The sequence below is a fragment of the Strix uralensis genome, chromosome 9 (assembly GCF_047716275.1).
Source record: "Strix uralensis isolate ZFMK-TIS-50842 chromosome 9, bStrUra1, whole genome shotgun sequence".
Classification (NCBI taxonomy): Eukaryota; Metazoa; Chordata; class Aves; order Strigiformes; family Strigidae; genus Strix; species Strix uralensis.
In genome coordinates this window covers 25571377-25591262 of record NC_133980.1, presented here as the reverse complement: position 1 = coordinate 25591262, position 19886 = coordinate 25571377, and the positions used below count along the sequence as shown (strand labels likewise).

Genomic DNA, 19886 nt, shown 5'->3' with positions numbered 1-19886 from the left:
ACTGTTACTGTATGTTACTACTTCTTTTCATAGCGCCTCATTGAAGCAAGAAGGATGATGGATAAGCTGCGTGCCTGTATTGTGGCTAACTATTACGCATCTGCTGGTCTCCTTAAAGCTGGAGAGGTAAAAATTACTTTGGGAATCATAAGGCTTTAGGGAATATTTGCAAAGGAAGATGTGTAGCTCACTGGCTATTCAGCTGATGTTTGGTTTTGAGATGTGATTTTCTGAAATGGTGGAATGCAAACTGCAAATGGGGTGGCAGTGGGAGAGGAGACTTGTACATCACCACCTGGGCCTCAGGTACTCGGCAAAGACGAGTCTTCAAGGAGCGGTTGAGAAGTCGTTCAGCCGCCCTTGGTTCTGGTTTCTGAAATACTCTGCATTTGTTTTTTTCATCAGTTCTTGCGTGAGAACACCTTGCCTCTCACACACTGCACAGTTTGTCTTTGCAAAGCCCTGAAAAATGGGGAACATGTTTTCCCATTTTGCAGGAGGATAGTGGAAGCAGATGGGTTTTGGAACTTCTCAGGGGAAAAAAAAAACATAAATCAAGATTTCTTGAGGCTCTGGCAGTGCCATGAAATCATCTTCCCTTTACCCTGGTAGCCAGTCTGTTAATGGTTTGGTGAACAGACTGATGGCAGCAGTAAAGCAGGAGGTAAATCAAGGAGCTATCACAGAGAGATTAAACAAACCCCAAACCCTGTTAGTTAAATCCCAGTTCTGAGCACTCTGTGCTTAATGGGCTGGTAATGGCAGGGTGTTCATGACTCATGCAGACTCCCAATTGTAGTTCACTACCGGTACAGTCTTTTCAATTCAGGGAGTAAAGGTCTGAGCTGATTTTTGGAAGCTGTAAATGGGTGCCACAAACCTGGGTTTTACTTTAGTCCCATGAGAATTTCTCTTCCAAGCAATGGCTCGCACTGCTACTCCTGCTTTTCCTATTTCCAGACGGCTTGGAGTGGGGTAAAACCAAAAAGGTTCAGCTTGCTTTTCCCCTCAGTGAACTTGAGGTGAGCAACTGGAGTTGAAGAAGGTTATGGTAGTACTGGGAGGCTTGGAGATCCCTCTTCCCTCCTTGATTTTTGTGTGGGCAGCTGAAGAAGGTGAGATAGGTTCTGATCTTTGAAAGTGCTTTTATGCAGTGTCATCAAGAGCTGTACTGTCCCCTGTTCTTTACTTGTTCTGCCATGCCGGGTGTTTGTTTTTTTCCTTGCTGATTTTCACACTTGCCAGAAATAACAACTTTTGTAATTGTTTTGAAGTATTCACAAAACTTACTGGTGCATCCTTGCTTTGTTTAGTTTTCCTGTAGTTTTTATGAGTTTATGGCTAGTGTAGCTGTATCTTCAACTGCGTTTTTTTTTTTTTTTTAAGTCCTGATTTGCATGCAGGCTAAATCAGTTCTCTTTTTATTTTGAAATTGTTACTGTTTTCAGATTTCTTTGGTGTCTGTTTTTAATGTGTGGTTAATGTATGTTTGACTTGGCAGTGAATGATTTTCTTGTTTCTGCTTCTGGTAGAATGGGAGTCTTTGTAGTTTAATTCAGAACTTCTAGGAAGATGCTTTGCAAATTCCTAACCTGTTCTCATAAGTTTAAACAGTTCTTCAACCCCGTGCTGCTGGGTTTTGAGGCTTATGATTCCATGTGATTACAGTTTATTACCATTTCCCACAAATTAGTGGACAAGGTGTTGGTCATTTTACTTGACTAGAGGTTTAAAAAAAAAAAAAAGTGTCTTGCTGGTGGTTTGGTTTTCGGTTTTTCTTGGTCATGTTGTGTGTGTGTGTCCCTGCCATTGGATATATGGATGTAAGACTCCTAAGTAGGTAATTGAGAGTTGATAATTGCTTTGCTCATGTACCTCATGGACAATTGGAAAGAAAGCTCTCAAATGAAACTTTAAAGTCCAGTGTGGGACAATGTTTAACTCCACTCCTGCTACCACCTCTCAAGGGCAGTTCTGCTGCTCCATAGTGGTGCTGGTGTTTGTCCCTATGGACCCCCTCCATCACATTGGCAGAGTTTTGAATCAGGGAATTTACGTGGATTAAAAACTCTGCAAGGGAAAAAAAAAAACCAAAAGCAGCAACAACAAAAAAACCCCACCAAAAAAACCTACCAAAAAAACCCCCAAATCAGTTTCTTGATTTGTTTTTCTTTGTGACCTGCCCCCTCCCCATGAATAATTGTGCCAGCCTGGCTGATCTGGGTGGTTCTGGCAGGGAAGAAGAAAGCCTCTTTCAGCTGGTACTGCCTGCAAAACAAGCTGTCAGTGCACTCTGGTGTGAGTCTGTGTCGTCGGGAGCTGGAGTGAGCCTATCTGCCCTGGCAGAGGGGTGTTTCTGCTGATTTGATTCATCATCAAACCAAGGTGACAGGGAGGACTGGTGACTGGGAGAAGTGGCCAAGGGACACTTGCTCTGAGTGATGGGTGCTTTCCTTACTACTTCTGAGGTTAAAAGAAAAAAAGGGGCCTTTGTCACAGTAATGAAAAAAACAAAGGAGATTAAAACACTCCCCCGCCCTGTCCTCCCCCTGCAGGTTTAGGAGGATCTAAGATTAGCTCTAAGATATCCATTTTGAGGAAAGTTTGCAAGCATGCCTAAGCACATTATTCTTTATCCTCCGTTAAGCTTTGGGAGCAGACAGGGTGCTAATATGTGTAGCTTGACTCATAGGCACTGACAAGACTGCCAATGAGTATCAAAACTAAAGAGCCTGGTGCATTTATGTACCCTGCTTGCCTGCAAGAATCAGGCAGCTGTGGCCTTTCTGTGTATGGCAAAAGGCTGTAGGTGTCTGCACAGGAATGGAAGATGTTATTTTCAAAGTGACGTTATAGGTATTTGAGTAGGCTGCAGTCCTTTCCAAAACCAGGTGGGTTTCTGAGATCAAAATGTCTAAAGGAACAGATTCAATTTGGGATGCAGTTTCTGTAGAACAGTTTTAAGCTTTTGTCTTCTGTGGCATATGATTTTCCTGCAGGGTAGCTGATTAAATATTTGTTCGTCATACATTGACTTTTTCTCTTCTGGCGAAGCTTTGTTTTTATCTGGGCTGCAGGGAAATAGTGACTGGATCTGCCTGACCTCTTTGTTGCAGGGTACCAGGTCATGTGATGCGACAATTCTTAATCACCCTTCAATCAAGAAATTCTTGGAATCGCCCTCTAGATCGTCATCTCCAGCTAACCAGGGCTCAGACACTCCATCTGCTAACCACTCCGAGAGCGACTCGCTCTCTCAGCACAATGACTTTCTCCTGGACAAAGACAATGGCAACTTGGACACAGACGAGCGGCTGACAAACAGCCTGGACCAGAGACAGAGCAGAAATACTGGCCGGGTAAAGTAAAACTCGAGTGGTGGTCAAGTTGTTGGAGGTGTGTGCTCTGTCTGGACTCAGTGCTGGCACCAGGAGCTCTTCATGTTTTCACCCACCTTGCTGAAGATCTGTTTCTTACCCTCTCCAACCGCTTGCTCCCACTGTCTCAGCCTGGCTTTGCTGTAAGGCTAACTGAAGTGTATGTAACTTGGGTAACTCCTCTTAACTCAGTCTTGCCCGACAGAGAGGTCAGCCAGGCAGCGGTGGTAGCGTTTGTGTTCGCACAGCTCTCTGCCGCTGTCTGGGTTGGCAGCCTCCCAGGAAGGAGGTGTTTTACTGCTTGAGCAAAGGGTGTTGCAGTGCAGGTAGAAGTCGGGTCAGGAAGAGTAGAGCCTGGAGAGAAGAGCAAGATGTGTTATTCCAGCAGTGTTTTTATGAAGTAATGCTGCTGCCTGGCCCTGGGTGCCCACAGGGTTGCTTGGAGTGGTTGAACCACTGGAGTTTGGGGTTTAAGCAGCCTGTGATAAAAGCATAGTGACACTGGTGGGTTAGCTCACCCTGGGAGCGTGAGCTGGTAGAGCCTGGGTGCATCATTTGAGTTATTTTTCTCTTGGTGGTGCTGCTTGCTGTTGTGCTAATATCACTGTTTGCCTAACTGAACCAGACTGACCCAGGTTAAAAATACCTTCTGTCATTGTTCCCCCATACTTTTTTCTGGGGTATTTTTGACCTGGATCCATTCCCTTTATGGCTCGCCTTGCAGCTACAGAAATGCTTCCTCTGTTGGCTTCAGTTAGCTCCACTGGGGAGGCTCTCTTGCTGGCTGCAGGCGAAATGAGCCTTAGTTGGGGAAATGAAACTCTCCAGTTTCTTTTCAGTTCCTTTCAGCTGTCAGGCCTGCCAGAGGAGTACAGCCTCTAACCCAAACCAGGGATGGGTATATCTCACTGCATGTGACTACGTTCTGCAAGTGAACAAGTTGCAATAATATGTGGCAGAAAGAGCAATGATTCTGCCTCTGAGCAGCCTGACACCCTCGATAATGGGGCTGCAGTTTGCTGAAACCCTGCCTAGGGTCCGTCGCAGAAGGTAGATACACAGTATATAATGTGGACCCACCTATATCGTAAGCCACCAGACCTATGTAACTTGTTTCTGAACTGGGGGCATTGATGGAGCAGTTGCATTGCTTGGGTGTAGCATGTTGGTACATTTTTGACCAATGCAGCTCGTGGCCCAGAGGTGGCTGAGGGAGTGATGAGGAGCAGGAGCCATCCCAGCCTTCTGTGGCTCCAAGCTTCAGTTTGAGGCGTCACTGACAACAGAGGTGGTGTAGCAGTTCCTAGTGAATCCGCTGCTCCCCACGCTGACACTCGTCTGACGAGTGCTCAGCAGAGTATGCTCCAGGAAGCTGCAGCACCAACTCTGTTGTTCATGAGAGGATGACAGTCCCTTAGTCTCAGGGCTGCCCCTTTATCCAACAGAGTTACAGAAAAGCCTCTCATTCCCGTGCAGATGACAGTGCAGCCTGCATTGGCACTGTGGGCAGACATGGCATCATTTTACCAGGGAGTCTTGGCCACTGTTTAATAGCTGAGGTTGTGTTATGATGTTGCTTAGGCTGGATTTATTATGCCCAAGTATTACAGTGGATTTGTAGGCTTATGTAGATGTCAGAGATGTGACATGGCTGACTGCTATCCCTGTTGAGTTGGAGCTGAATTCTCGTCTCAAGCCCAGCCTCAATTCTTCACTGAGAAGCAACGCTGGAGTCCCTCAAAGCAACATAGGCTGGGAATGAGAAAGATTTAGATTTTCAGAAGCCACTTGTGGGAGATACCGCTTTGTTTCTGATTAGTGACCAACATGATGTCACTCTAGCAGTGCTTGATTTTTTCAGATAGTGCAGTGGCAGTGCTTTTGAAACCCAAGCTGAGATCATGGCTCAGATCCATGGTATGTCACATAATGTAGGCTCAGTTAAGCTATGCAGTGTACACTTGGCTAGGTAGTATATCATTGTTGCATGCCTGAGTTACTTCAGCATGCCTAGATAGCAATTTAAGTATTTTTAGGGATGATTCATTGTTGGTCTCTCATTTAGCTATACAGGTTTACTTTTTTTAACAACACCTTACTTTTCTAGCACCAAATAAAATGATGTTTAAGAGGAATGTTTGGTTTTTTTTGTTTGCCTTTTTTTTTTTTTTTTTTTTCTTCCCCTACCCTCAGGACAGTTCGGGTGTTTCAAGCTCTCAAAAACCAGGACAACGAAATGCCGGACTGTCCAATGATGAAACCTCACGGCTTTATGTGAAGAAAACGATTGTGGTTGGCAACGTCTCCAAGTTAGTATCCAGAGTCTGAGGGATGGTCCTTTTATTTCAAGATTAGATGGAATAGGAGGTTAAAATTAGGAGACAAATAAAGTTGCTAGACTGGCACAATATGAGGTAATGCCCTTGAATAATCACTGTACCCAAGGCTGCCCTCCTCTAGTGTCTGCACGAGTGTTCTAGTGTTTTAGTAGTTGTTTTGGTTTTTTATATATATATGGAGATTTTAAGATCTGTTTCTCGGAAGGGGAGTCTTTCAGCCTTCTGACCAGTTAGAAATCCCAAATTTTTCCATTAAAATTTGGAAAACCAAGTTGTCCTAATGGCTAATTCAGTGTGTCCATAGGAACAATGTATTTTTTTTAAACTAAAAAAACCAAACCAAACCACCAGAATGAGGAAAATTGTGAAAGTCCAGCATAGTCTGAAGAAGTGAATTTGTACAGTTTTTATAATTTTTTTTTTCCCCCCAAATTTTAAGACACGTAAATATGTGTAACTCTTGAACTTTGAGGAAATCAATGAAGAAATGCATTCATTTTAGGAAATTATGCACAAGTCCAGGTTTTAACTCCACCCTCACACTACTCAAGTTGGTCTTTTCCTCTTCTTGCATAGAAAGTAGCAAACATTTGCTGATGAGACTTATGATGTTAGAATTGTTTCTTGAAAATCTGCCTAAGCCTGGACCCGGAACCAAGTATTGACTGTGAAGTTTCTTAAAAATTTATAAGAAGAACTGTTATTTTTTGTATTTCTGGTAGCAGCTGCTGATGTAGTGTTCTGGTGCGGTTTTGCTTCCTGATATCTCGGAATAAGATGGGGAAAGGGATCTGACAGTGGTAGAGTGTTAAAATTAAGTCTTCCTAATTAAGAGCCAAATGTTTAAATGGGTGAATTTCCTATGGCAGTTGTGCACTAAAATAGAGGAAACGTGTTGGAAGCATAGAGTAGATTATGGTACCTGTGTCTGTTCTGGATGAACTGTCAGAGTAAGAAATAATGAGCAGAACTGTACAGGTTCACAGGCAAGGTTCACATAGGAATTTTACCATCCCAAATTTTTTGCTTAATCTTTTCCAAAATACTTTTTGTGGTATTTATCTGTTTGGGATTTTTATCTTGGTTTTGTTTTTTACTTTCTTTGCCAGGTACATTCCCCCTGACAAGAGAGAAGAAAATGATCAGTCGACCCATAAATGGATGGTGTATGTCCGAGGCTCTCGGAGAGAACCCAGCATAAATCATTTTGTCAAGAAAGTTTGGTTCTTCCTTCATCCCAGTTACAAACCTAATGACCTGGTAGAAGTGAGGTAATAAGGATTTATTCCAGTGACTATTCCAATCTTTATGCTTGCCAGGCTTACAGTGCCAAGGTTCTTAGAAAGTTAGCAACTTCTTTTCCTGGTTTAGTATTCCATGTCTGTCTTAACATGTCTTTAGTATTCCATGTCTGTCTTGGCTTGACTTACTCCAAAATAATAGTAAAAATAAATCAGTTTTTATGTAGCAAATGTGCCAAGCAGGGTTTTTTTTTTAAATTTCCTACTGAGAAAAAAGCATTCAATTGTTGCATTTCATGTTATTCATGCAAGTTTGTGCATCTCCTGTATGTGTTACACTGTCTGCTGCGCAGGTTAGACTTGTTGATAAAAGAGGTGTTTTCTACCTCCCTTCCATTCCAGTGTGTAAAAGAAAGAGGAGCCTCAGAAAGCTGTTTTGCCCATAATTTTAATGATACACATGCGTTTGGGCAAGAAATAGTATCCCCCTCCCAAATATTTCTCCAGTGTAGTGAGGTCAGTGGCGCTGGCTTCGTGCTTCATCAGTGTAATGGTGCTGATGCTACAGAAGCAGAGCAGCTTCTCTGTCCTCTCCCAAACCTGTATTCAAAGCTGTGACTCTAATGAGGTGAGCAGGGTCGGTTCTCTATTGATTGCTGCAGGGAAGTGCCCTGTCAGTCTTTCGTTCTTGCTCCTTTGGACAAGACAGCAGGAGGATGCCTTCAAACTACTTTGTGTCCTCCCAAAGAAATTCTTCTCCACAGCATGCTCAGCTGCCTCCTGGAAGAGCATGGGGAGACTGCCTAGGTACAGAATGGCAACTTAATTCTGGCTAAATTAAACTACTGAAAGGCAACTCCAGAAAGACTTATCTGAGATAAGAAGTGTTGGTATGGCTCAGTAATGTTTCTGAGAAGGCAACCTTGAGAACGACGAAAGCAGACTCCTTTGTTTTTCTTATATAACGTACTAAATTACACTTGACTGCTGTCTTTTTGTGCCTTTCTGAGTTTCCAGTATCCAATATCAGTGCTGTTTGTCTTCTGTTTTAATCCCGTCTGGTTAATTGATTTCTTGTTGCACAGTCCCAGTTGTCATAGTGAACATTAATGTTCTGGACTAAAAATAGCCTTTAAGCCTCTTGCATTCTGTTTCATTGCAAAACTGCAGTTGGGATTTACAATAAAAACAAGCTGAAATACAAAGAAAGTAACAGTAAACGTTAGAGACAAGTATACCCTTCTTTTTCAGCTTGGAGAATGCCAGTGTTGAGTTAGCTTTTCCTTGTCTGTGTGTTGTTCTTTTGGCGTTATATGAAGCATGTGCCTTCTTGCTACTAGATAGGAAATAACAGAAAGTGACTGCAAAATGCTACATTAAAAACTCACCTTGCTGCTGTGTCCTAGGAGCTGACTTGGGGGTTTTTGGAACAAGTATTTTTCATTTGGCATTATGCAGCCTTTCTGTTGTTGTTGTTGTTTTAAAAAAATGTTTGTTTGCTGTGTTCTCTCATCCAACAGTGTATTACCATTTTCTTCCCTGTCCCCTCGTGCAAAATAAAAGTAGGTTTTCAGCTGTCCAAAGCCACAAAATTCTCATTTTTGTGATTGCATTCTCTCTTTGGTGAATAGCAGGCCTGAAGATAGCTTTAGTTGTCAGCTAGAAAGCAGTCTTTGGCTTTCTGAAAAAGGGGTAGGTGAAAGCTACTTCTGCATCCAGAATGTGAATCACCATTTGTTTGCAGAGAACCTCCATTTCACCTGACCAGGAGAGGCTGGGGAGAATTTCCAGTGAGAGTCCAGATACACTTCAAGGATAGCCAGAACAAGAGGATCGATATCATACACAATTTGAAGGTATTTGAACAAAATATCTGAGAGAAAGGCGATTAAATGAGCTCTCCTGTGAAATCTAGAAGAGGCTTCGCTTGTGCGTGTGATTCTGTCTCTCTCTGTTGTGTGTATGTCCTGCTGGTTATTTGCACATGTGTAGTTGAGCTGGAGAATCAAAAAAAATCCAGGAAAGCCTCTTACCTTGGCTATATTGGAGTGAACGTGGGAGCCAAGGAACGCAGCTTTGCAGAGGCTGGAACTGATTTTACACACAGCAGCAAAACATTTACCTGTTGTTTCCCTGCAGTCTGAGATTTTTGTTGTGCTCTCACTGGCTTTAACTGGACAGGGTGCTGCAGGGCTGTCCTTCTGTTGGTAAAGGGGTTGTTAGATGTGTTCTGTTCCTTCAGCACTTGCGGGTATTGGCTAGAGATTATCTTTTGTTAGAGTGGGCAGGCTGAGATTCCCCGTTCATTCCTTGTGCCTTTTGAAGAGAGCCTTCTTTTTCAACTCATTCACCTGTCCTGTGACACTTGATAGGATGTATAGTATGCAGCAGTCCTGGAAAACTAGGCCATTGCTCTTGTTTTCCTTTTAATTAGTAGTCCCTAGCGTTAGTGGAATTAAGTCCTGAGCTGGTTTAGTTTCCTGTTTCTTTGAGCAGCACGATTAGTTTTATTTAAATTCTGCCTGCATTAATGAATTTCGTGCTAATGTGGATACCTCATTGCAACCCCAAATATAAACAGTAGAGAAGATTGGAAATGTTCCTCTGGAACTTAGGGACATTTAATGCAGATGATGAGTAAAATATATTTGAAGAGAGATAACTTGGGGAGAAATTGGTAACAGATGGACGTTGTGCATCAAAGGAAGCCCAGCCTACAGATGAAAACTGAGCCAGTCCATGGCACACAAGAACTCGAATCAGCGAATCTTTGCTGTTCACGTATGGAGCCTGTGGCTGCTGTGAGGTGATGAGTGAGCCGAGGCCTCCTCTGTGGCTGCCAGGCTGAGCTCCAGCGCAGTGCGAGCCTGTCAAACGCAGCTTAGATATCTCTGGGATTTTCTGCCTCTATCAGCTGATACTCAGTGTGAACAGTGAATCAAAAATTATAGCGTAAACATAGCCTGCGTACTGGTCAGTTTAAATCTCTTTGTTTTTTTTTTTTTGTCATTATTATTTCCTTGTATTGACATCAGGAATAAAAAAGGACACTCCTTGAAGGCTCGTCTTAGTCTGAAATAATATTTCCCTAACAATCTCATTTCTTTCATCTTGGTTGTGGTTGACTTTTTTGCAGAAGAGAGGGTACTTAACAGAGTACGCAGATTTCTGACCCCATGGCCTCCAAAAACTTGGATACACTGCTGCTCAACTTACAATACAGTTGTTTGGAAGAAGTTGAAACTATGTAAATTCTAGCTAATATATTGCTTTGCCCTGGTTAATATAAATATATTATATTGTTTTACCCAGTTGGACAGGACCTACACAGGCCTGCAGACACTTGGCGCAGAAACGGTGAGTCAGCGGGTCGCAAGATGGGTGTTGGACTTTGATTCCCTTAAGGATATTTAAAAAGAAAGAGATACATGGTACTAAGCACAGAGTCAGACCCATTTGATTTCATGATTTCTGGAAAGTAGATTTTGCTCTCTTGTTAAATGATTATGACACCTTGTCACTATTCATGACAACAGTAATTTTTTTTTCTCCTCTCTAGTTCAGGGGAGACTATTTCCAGCTCTTTCATAAAGACCTTAACTTGTACTACAGTTCCAATTTTTATTTCTTTGTGGAGCTTCTGGTACCAAATGTCTCCATTTGCATTCTGATGTGCTGCAGATCTCATACATAAAGAATATAAGTTAAAGGGATTACCCAACTGTCCTGCTGAAATTTTGCAGTATGTTAAGTACTTTTAAGTTTCTGCATCTGTCAGAATTCAGTACCTTCATGGCAAATGAACTCTTTAAACTTAAAATAAATTAACTCATTTGCTGTATCCCTAAAGTTTTTTTTTGGTATTATTTTCCCCTTGTACTGTAGTGAATGGAAATTTTTGTGGTGAGATTGCATTACTTCAGCTTTTCAGTCTGTGGAGAAAACATTAATGTGAGATGTCTACTGTGATTAAAGAGCACTTTTGAAGAGTAGATAATGTGGTGTGTTTCTCAAGGCCTTATCAAAAAAGGCAGAAAAGGCAAGCTGCGGTTTTGTGCCTGTCCCTAAGGGGATATGCAGTCCTTTCCTTAGTGGGATGCTTGGAGCTCAGCTCTGCATTCCTTCCAGCGTTCACTATTCAGATTTCCCCACGGACTGAGAGATGTCCTATTTTGCCATGGGGGTTAAATGTTGGAAGATTTTTGTCTCAGCTTGGGTGCTGCTGGACCTCTGGGAAGTGTCCCTGAAATGAATGGAAATGTTATGCAGAGGTGGGGGGAGGAGAGGTTTCTAGACATTAAAATAAAAAGAAAAGGCATAGTTGTGTTCACTTTTTACATCTTTACCCAGCTACCAAATATTAATGTCATCATTTCTCCTATTTCTAGGTAGTGGATGTGGAGCTACATAGGCATTCCCTTGGCGAGGAGTATCTCTTCTCCCAGTCTTCAGAGTCTGACCTTTCTGACGTTCCTACATCTTTACCACTGCCGTTGAGTATCCCAGCCCCAGTCAAGGCTTCTTCACCAATTAAACAGTTGCGGGACTCCAGCCCAGATGCTTCCGTGGACAAAGGTAAAGCGAATGGCTGTTGGTGAAATTCGAGTTCTTGGAACTTCAGCTCTTCTGGATACCTCCTCTTAATTGCTCTTGTGACTTAAAGGTTGCAGTGCTACTTTCTCCTTGCTCACCCCAGATGATCACTTCCTCAATGTACTATGAAGTGTAATTCTGAAATTGTTATGGTTTATTTGGGTTTTGGGTTTGATTTTTTGGTGTTTTTTTAAATCTGGAGTTTGTTGAGTGGGCTCTGTTTTGCTAAAGGTAGTGAATATGGAGCTTTATGCAGCAGATGCAGCTGGAAGAAAGGTTGTTGAATAGCACTTGTAGTTTTGTTCTTGGCAGACTGTTTTCAGAGGGTTTTCTAGGTTTCTGAATGTTTTGGGGACTGTGTATACATTTAAGGAATTGGTCTAGTGGTGTGTTCAGTTAAATATGTTGGTGCCTAACATGAGTTGACTGTGGGGGAACAGAAATGACTACATAACTGTGGTGTTGAAAATAGAAAGTGAAAAAGATGTAGTGTATGTTTGTCTGAGGGATGGCATCTGTGCATGTCATGGTCTCATTCTCACCAGCCCCTGTAAGATCAGGAAATCTGGCGTCTGTTGCAGTGGGGCTGCAGTTGATGCCTTAAGATCATTTGAATTGCCTGAAATAAGCTAGTGCTGGCCTCTTGGGCACACTGTTACGATTCTGAGTTTGCGTGAAGTAGGAAAAACTGTGCCTCTGTTAGCATTTAGCTTTATTTTCTGAAATGTATGGTGTCAAGGCTTACGTGACAGACCTTGGTTAACTGGGCTGATAAACAAGGGTGTCTTTTATGGTTTGTGCATTTTAGTGTGAGAAACTTGCTGGAAAGAGCAACTTTGTATTTCAAAATATGGTTCCATGCAACACGGTCTGATGCCTTTCTTGATTCTTCCTGACATTCCTGTGTTCATGGAATTGGCTTTAAGCTGGTGTCTTGCATGGTGCTCTTTGTGGTAGGTGCCATGATGCCACTGGCAGTGTTCTGGCTCAGCAAGAAGAATGTCCACTGTTTAAATGTGATGTTTTCTTGTGGCCAAAAAAGGAGAAACACAGCCAAATTTTAAATGCACAGGCTTTTTAATCAAAAAGGAAGATACGCAGCACCTTTTATGTGAGCAGTGCTGCAGCCAACAGTAAGGAAGTAAACCTGCCTCTCTTACACTGACAGGCAGTGGCTTCTCTCATCAGCTCCAGGTTAATTGATCTTCTGCATCAGATAAGCCGAATCAGGTGAAAAGGCAGTAGGTGGTCTACTTGTGCTCTTACACAAAAAAATGCGCTGTGAGAGTCTCTGTGAAAGATCCAGCCTTAGTCCTGTGGAGCTCTAACTGAGGACACTTGAAACTACCAGCAGCTTTTGGTCAATGGAATGGTTGTTCCAAGAAAATATGTAAGAAGTGGGTGATCACCTGACACAGCTGAACAGCCTGTGCATGGTAGCGTTTTATTCTTCTGTTCAGACACAAATCCAACAGGCTTGCGTAGGAGGAACCCCCTACCCTACTTTCTCCTCATTCAACACTGCCCACCAGTTGCTTTTCCTTCCTTCCAGAGTGTATTTGTTGTACCTGAATTTTGTTTGTGTAGAGAAGCGCAGAAGGGAATTAGATTTCTCAGCCTAAGAACTATTTCTCTTCTTTTCCCTGTTTTAATCAGGATTCCCTGGGAATGCTGAAACCGAAAGACATGCCACGTTTTATTCCCTGCCATCTTCGATAGAACGGACTCCCACCAAGTTAGCCACACAGAAAGTTGCCTTTGGCTCTCACGGAAATTCAGCCTTTCAACCCATTGCAGCTAGCTGTAAAATAGTGCCTCAAGGTCAGAGTCCAAGCCCTGCAGAGTCACCAGGAAAATCCTTCCAGCCTATCACCATGAGTTGCAAGATTGTATCAGGTGAATGATAGTTTACTTACCCCAGTGCTTCACCGTGGAAAACAAGAGAGTGAACCAGTTGGACTTGTTTTGTGTCCTTTCCCTGTTTTCCTGCCAATCTTTGAACATCAGGCAGTAGGAAACTCTAGAATAAGGAGCTAAACACACTTCTTAATGTTCAAGGAAAAAAAAATACAAGTCTGAAATGCTTCACATCAGATCAAAAGCAGGATGAGAGCTGTTCTCTCCCTGTTCTTGAATGCTTTTAAGTATGAAAAAGATAGTCTTTATCTGGACTGCTACCTACAGAAAGGCCCAGGCAAGGACGCATCTTCCATGTGGGGTATTTGTATGTGGGAAGAAGCCATTCTTCTCCCTCCCACTTTCAGACAGCTGGGATGCATTAAGAAGAAAATTTGTTTCCTGATTATTGGGCAAATAATTAGGTTCAACCTTGTAGACTCAAATGGTCCCTCTTGGACCTGTGATATCTCCTCAGATGGAACAGCTTTGGTCTTCCTCTTCCAAAAGTCCGCCCTCTGGATTAAATTGTCAGCTGACTGCAGTGAGCAATGTGATACTTTTTTAATAGCTTCTGAACTAAACATGGTCAAGGTGCTGTTTACTCATTTCACTTACAGTCCCTTCCCTGCCTGGCCATCATGCCATCCACTGGATGATGTTTTACATCAGAAAGTTTTAATGTGCAGCTCACCATGTCACATGTTGTGAAGCTGAAAGATGACCCATTACATCCCTTCATTTTCTGGTGTTCAGGGTAGAGAGGATGAAGCACCAGCTATCAATATGTGTGATTTCTGACGATCTGCTCCTAGATAATTTTCCTCAAGTGTGTCTGGTTTGTTGTTTTTTTATAAATTTCAATATTGTTCCTTGACATCTTAAAAAGGTACTCAGGCTGATTTACTTTTGAACCTATGCCAAGTGCTTTCTTCTTTCTTAATAAGCTCTTCTTTTGATCTTCTTTTCCTAAGGCTTCCCAGAAAGCAAGAATTACAGGAGCCATCCTATCTTTCTTAAAATCCTTGGACTATTTTGTGTTGATCTTTGCTATTTAAATGTTTCCCTGCTCAATATTTTTTCCAAGGTTCTGCTGTCTGACAAGAAGTGTCACCCCTTTTAGATTTCAGAAGCAGTTTATAAGACATGGAGATTTTATTTGACCAGCATTTGTTCCATTTTAATTGTCAATCACTGCCAAGAAAGCAGATTAACAGGCGGTTGAAGCTTAGTGTGCTTTCTGCTGTTTCTTTACTCCGATCACTTCCTTGCCTGTCCTTTTCTCTGCATTTCTTGTTTACCCCCTCATGCAGCCTCTTTCTTCTCTAGTTTTTCTCTCTCCTTGTCCTGTTACCCTGAAGTTGCACATCTTACAGTTTGCTTTCAAGGGCTTCTGCTGTAGTGAGAGCAGTGAAGAGACAAGAGCGTCCATGCCTGTCTGATGGCTGCTGTATCATGCAGCCTTTTTATGTGAACTGCTTAGTTCCTGGCTCAGAATGCCTGTACTGTGGGCTCCACGAGTGAAAGAGAGAGCCTACAGAGGAGCTCGGCTCTCTTTTTTTCATCTCCTTGGGTGGACTAGTTTTGGCAGTGAGAATGATTTAGGTAATGTCCCTCAGGATTCAGAGGTGGAGCAGATGACTTCTCGGAGTCCCTTTGAACCCTGCTTGTCCTGGTAGGCAGAGAATGTCTGGGGTGGGTATGAGCCATAGTGCTTTACATGCCTTTTCCTTTCCTTCTGTCTCCTCTTTCCTTCTCCAAGTCCTGTGATCTTGCTCAGGCTGGGAAATGCATCCTCAAAAAGTGTTCCTTCTCTAAGTTAAAAAGTACTACTACTGCTGTATTTTTATGTTCTTAAAACATTTACAAGATAGAAGCATTGGGCTTTTTTTCTTAAGGTTCTCCAATATCAACCCCTAGTCCATCTCCGCTACCTCGTACCCCAACCTCCACTCCGGTGCACATGAAGCAAGGCTCTGCTAGTTCAGTCGTTAATAATCCATATATTATTGTGGACAAGCCTGGACAGATGGTTGGAGCAGCAGCCACAAGCACAGGTGTGTAGTGTGATCACAGAAGGCAGTGGCTTAGTCTTACCCGTTCAACTTTATTCTCCCTTTAAAATGATTAGTATAATAACAGTATTTCAGCTTGCGAAGATGGAAAAGTCGTCGGCAAAGAAAGAGGGAGGTATTGTTGGTTTGCACAACTGGCCTGTGTAACATGATTAAGGGTATCTCAGACTTAAACATAACTTCCTTTAGGAAACAGTGCTTAATAGAAGGCCAGATTGAATTCACAGATACCTCTTCAAAGAGAGCCTGTTCTTTGCAGGCAGCAAGGGAAGGGGAGAAAGTAATGTAGACTGGTGCACAGAGATTTAGACCGAAACAGTGCACAGGTGATGGGATGAAAACTGTATCAGATATGGACAAAATGCATGGAGAGCTTGCAGTGATTTGCAGATCAGTCTTAGGTCCCGGTGTACGGTGCTCTAGATGTGTTGAAATGTGTAGACCTAAGTTACCAGGAGAACAGCCGTGCTGGTTTTTGTTACTACTCAACTTCTAGCTGGTCCTATTCCAGCCGGTTTGGATTCCTCTAACTGGATTCCCTCAGTGCTTCAGTGGTGACGTAAGCCTGGGGTCAGGGGAGAGGACTGAACTGCAGGAGACAGGTGATGGGTATGGGAGTCAACTGGTAATCTTTGTGTTGGGGCTGGAGGAAAGGTCACTCAGAAGTCATTTATTTGTTGTGATTAGTGGCCAAGAACCACTGTCTATTTAAAAACACACTTGTGTGTGTGTACTTGCCAGCACCTTAGAAGGGTGTTCAGAGCCACGTGGTCAAGTGCAGCATCCATGTAACAAACTGCTGGGCATGGTTGGAAAGTGCAAAAATTCTTCTCTTAATAATGGTTCCTTCTTTTATCTGAGGGAACAGAGCTGTCATGTTCATTTTAACCTCATCACAGAGGGAATTGGTAGGGGGAGCATAGTCATAGCTGAATTTTTTAAAGTATGTTTTGGGGCTTTCTTGGTAACACTGAAGCTGTTTCACCAATAGGGTGGGGGTTTTTTTGGTTGGTCGGGGGTTTTCTGCCTTCTTCCTTTTCTGTTTCTGCTTTACCTCCAGTCTGACTGTCTACTCTGTATATGTGGTTTATCATGGTTTGGGTAACTTTTGTGTTCTCCTGGTAGAGATTTGTACATTGAGGATAGGATCTGTAGATGCACCAGATGGTTTGGACATGCAAGTCTTAACACCATTAAAGGTACAATTTCCCATCACATTAGTGTGATGTAAGTACAGACTGGCCTGGAAGAAACTGCCTGCTGCCTCTCCCTCCCCTGCACTCCTGTCACTTCCCCCATATCCTGCACAACTTGGATCAGATCAGTGGCAGAGCAGAAAATTAATACCCTCCCCTCCCCAAATGGGCTTTGTTGTTAGATAGCCTCATCGCCCGACCCTGTATGAAGGAGCAAGAGGGCACGTGGAACTGGCTTTTTGGCAACAGCAGCCAGGCTGGATTGAGAGTACTGGGATACTACAGCCAGCCACTGATAAGACTGCAGATCATATTTAAAAAGAGGGGCGAGATGTTTCTGCTCTGTGAAAGCCAGCCTTCCTAAACCCCGTTATTTCAAGAAGTGGCTGCCCATTTACTTTTAAATTTAAGTGCAGATCGTAGTGCCACTGTATGAGACTGTTACTGTGTTTTTGTGTGTGTACTTCATGGCTTTGGCCTCTCTTGAACAAATGAAAACTAAGAAACCAAACCAAAAGCAGTGACAACACTGCTGCTGAGCAACAAAGTGCTGTGTATGCACTCTGATAACACAGGGTAAGTTTACCACTGAACCAGCTTGGGGTTGGAGGGGTGAGTCAGAGTGCTGTGGCATATGTATCCAGGTGTTAATATTGCAAGAGCTGTCTTCTGCAGACAGAGGACCCTGTGTCTTCGTTCCTTATTTCTGTTTCTTCCTTTACCCTATTCACTCTTTCCCTTCCTCTTGTTACTCCTCACTTTGTCTCCCTCCTTTTCTGGCCTTCCTTTCCCTTCCTGCTCCAGCCTCCTCCAAGCCTTCCCCTGTGCCAGTGTCTGAGGCTAGTGTAGGTTCAGAGGGCTTCTGGACAGTGGAGAACGTTACATCTGCAGCAGCAGGCTCTGACTGGCAGCTCATTTACTGTCCTAGTTTCACATATTTGCACCTCTAGCCACCCGGGAAGGTGCCTGACCATTTGCTTGCAGCAAGTGGAGCTCTGGGTGGAGAGGACCTTCTCTGGGGCATGGATTCTGCAGGTGGAAATTCGGTAGTGGATTTGTTTTGTGCCCATGCCAGCTCCCTCTGACGTACCTCACGGGGAATACAGAGTTGAAATGAAATGTTACGTCTCTTGTTAGAAGAGGTTTCATGTGTTCAGTGGCACTGCTCCCTGGCCCTCACCCGACATTGCTTTATTTCCCGATACACAGGGAGCCCAACCAGCAAACTGACCAGTGTTTGTCAGGCCTCTCACGGAACTGGATCTCCTGTATCAAAGACCCACGGGAGCAGTTTTGTCACCTCAGCTGTCAAGGTAATGTTCTCATTAGGTGTGTACTTTCCGTTTAAAGTCCAGCTTCCTATTAAATAGGGCTTATTAGTATTATAAATTCTGCATTTTGGGCAAGTTCTTTTGGTTGTCATTTCATACGAAGGTTTACTGTGTCTAACAGACGGAGCCATGTGAGAACATGGTGGTTATACAAGATGATAGTGTCACTTCATGCAGCTCTAATTAGACTTGCCTACACCTCTGTTAAAGGCACTGCTCTTTTGCTTTTCTACAAGGAAACGCATGGAGGACATAGCTCTCAAGATGTCTTATCTGTCAAAAAAGCTCTTCTGTAGCTGCCTTTGATCTTCTTCATTTTGGTAGTGACAATAAATGATTAAACCAGAGGTGCCTACCTCAAAACCTTCACTCTGTTCACTACTTTTGTACAGCAGCTGCTCGTAGCAGCTTGAAAATAGCTCAGTGGTTTTACAACTGTCTGCATTTAGAAAAATGTTTGTGTAAACAGCGGAGTAACCAAATGTGTAAACAAACAGTGATAAATAGGGTTCATGCTTCTGATCTGAAAAGCCCAAAAGGTACAGAGCTGAAGAGTCTCGCATAAAATCTCTCCCACATCTTGTGCTAGGAAGGATATTTCTGGCAGGGAAGTGGCGTCAGCGAGACTCTTTCTGAAAGCAGCTGGTAGGTGTGCTGCTGAAAACAGGAGCGTTTCCTTGTCTCCAAGTCACAAGAATATTAATGCAGGATATGGGGAGGGGGGGAAGGCTCGCCAGTCAGCTTGCAGAGAGCAACTCACTTTACATTTGGAACTCAGATGCTTCCTATGTCTGTTCTGGAAGAAGTGTTGAAGATTGCTGTCTGAAGCAATTAGTTTGGAGTAGCATTTTAAGTGTCAGGTGTGCAGCTAGCTGCTCAGCTTTTAAGAGCCTGTCTGCTCAGATGGATTTCACATAACTATGTTGAAAACCATTCGTTAGTCTTTATTTTTCACTGATTTGGGACAGTTCTTTCTGAAAGGTTTTCAGTGAGTCGAAGTAGGCACATGTCATTAGTAACAGCTGAATTCTGTACTTCCAGGGCAAAGTTAAAAACTGAAGATATTTTAAAAATACAGATATAAAAATCATAGCTCTGTAAACAGAAATTTGATTTATGTCTTCTGGTTGGTGGAAAGCTGTAATTTTACAGTTTCTTTAAAGAGGAGGGAATATCTGATAGTTCAGTGTGGTGTTACAGATTGTGCTTAATTCACCACTTTTCATCTCTTCACAATGGGCTAGTTTCCTCTGTATTTTTTTAATGACTTAATGCTGTGTTTCTTCAGACACTTTAAAATGACCAATATGCAGGCTGCTGCTAAGAGGACTGGTTATGCCTCTAGCCTTGTCTTCACACCTCCTCCTGTTTGCTACCAGTTGTACGGCGATGTGGTAAACCAGAGCAGACAACCAATCTGGTTGAAAACTAATCTGTTTTCAGCCATATGTGTCAGTACAAGGAAGATGGCAGGAGTATTAGGTTAGTGTCTGAGGATGGGCCAAGTGATTGTGAAACCACGGCTTTGGAGTTCACATTGATTATAAAAGAGTACAATTATTTTACTTAAAGCAGAACCATAACAGACTTTCTCAAAAGCATTTGACTTCTCTACCAGCCTCAGATCCAGAAATGCCAGGTGCATGATTTTGCAGGTGTGGATTTTTTTTTTTTTTTTTTTTACGCTGTTTAGTTACATAGCCTCACTGTTCCTGTCAAATGGTGAGTTCTGCCTGGAAAGGCTGTGTGCCATCACATCTTTCTAGTTATAGGAGAGCAAAAATTCATCTGAGAGAACTTGGAGAACTTTGCTTGCACACTTAAATTGAACATTTTTT

General features: G+C 42.9%; 1 protein-coding gene across 12 annotated transcripts in view; it reads left to right on the top strand.

Moving 5' to 3' along the window:
• Positions 1–19886, top strand: part of YEATS2 (YEATS domain containing 2) — a 49933-nt gene that overhangs the window by 4341 nt on the left and 25706 nt on the right. For 8 of the 12 annotated variants that reach the window (XR_012630024.1, XR_012630025.1, XR_012630026.1 and 5 more), the window contains exons 4-13: positions 34–126; positions 3117–3359; positions 5571–5686; positions 6826–6987; positions 8702–8813; positions 10270–10314; positions 11346–11532; positions 13207–13446; positions 15345–15503; positions 17927–18030. Coding sequence is in view for 9 of the 12 variants with exons in the window: in XM_074877785.1 (XP_074733886.1) it covers positions 34–126; positions 3117–3359; positions 5571–5686; positions 6826–6987; positions 8702–8813; positions 10270–10314; positions 11346–11532; positions 13207–13446; positions 15345–15503; positions 17927–18030 (1461 nt within the window). In the remaining 3 variants the exon portion in view is untranslated. Of the gene's footprint in view, positions 1–33; positions 127–3116; positions 3360–3389; positions 3538–5570; positions 5687–6825; positions 6988–8701; positions 8814–10269; positions 10315–11345; positions 11533–13206; positions 13447–15344; positions 15504–17926; positions 18031–19886 lie in introns of those variants that run through there. The other 4 variants (XM_074877788.1, XM_074877792.1, XM_074877790.1 and 1 more) reach the window with 3 other exon arrangements.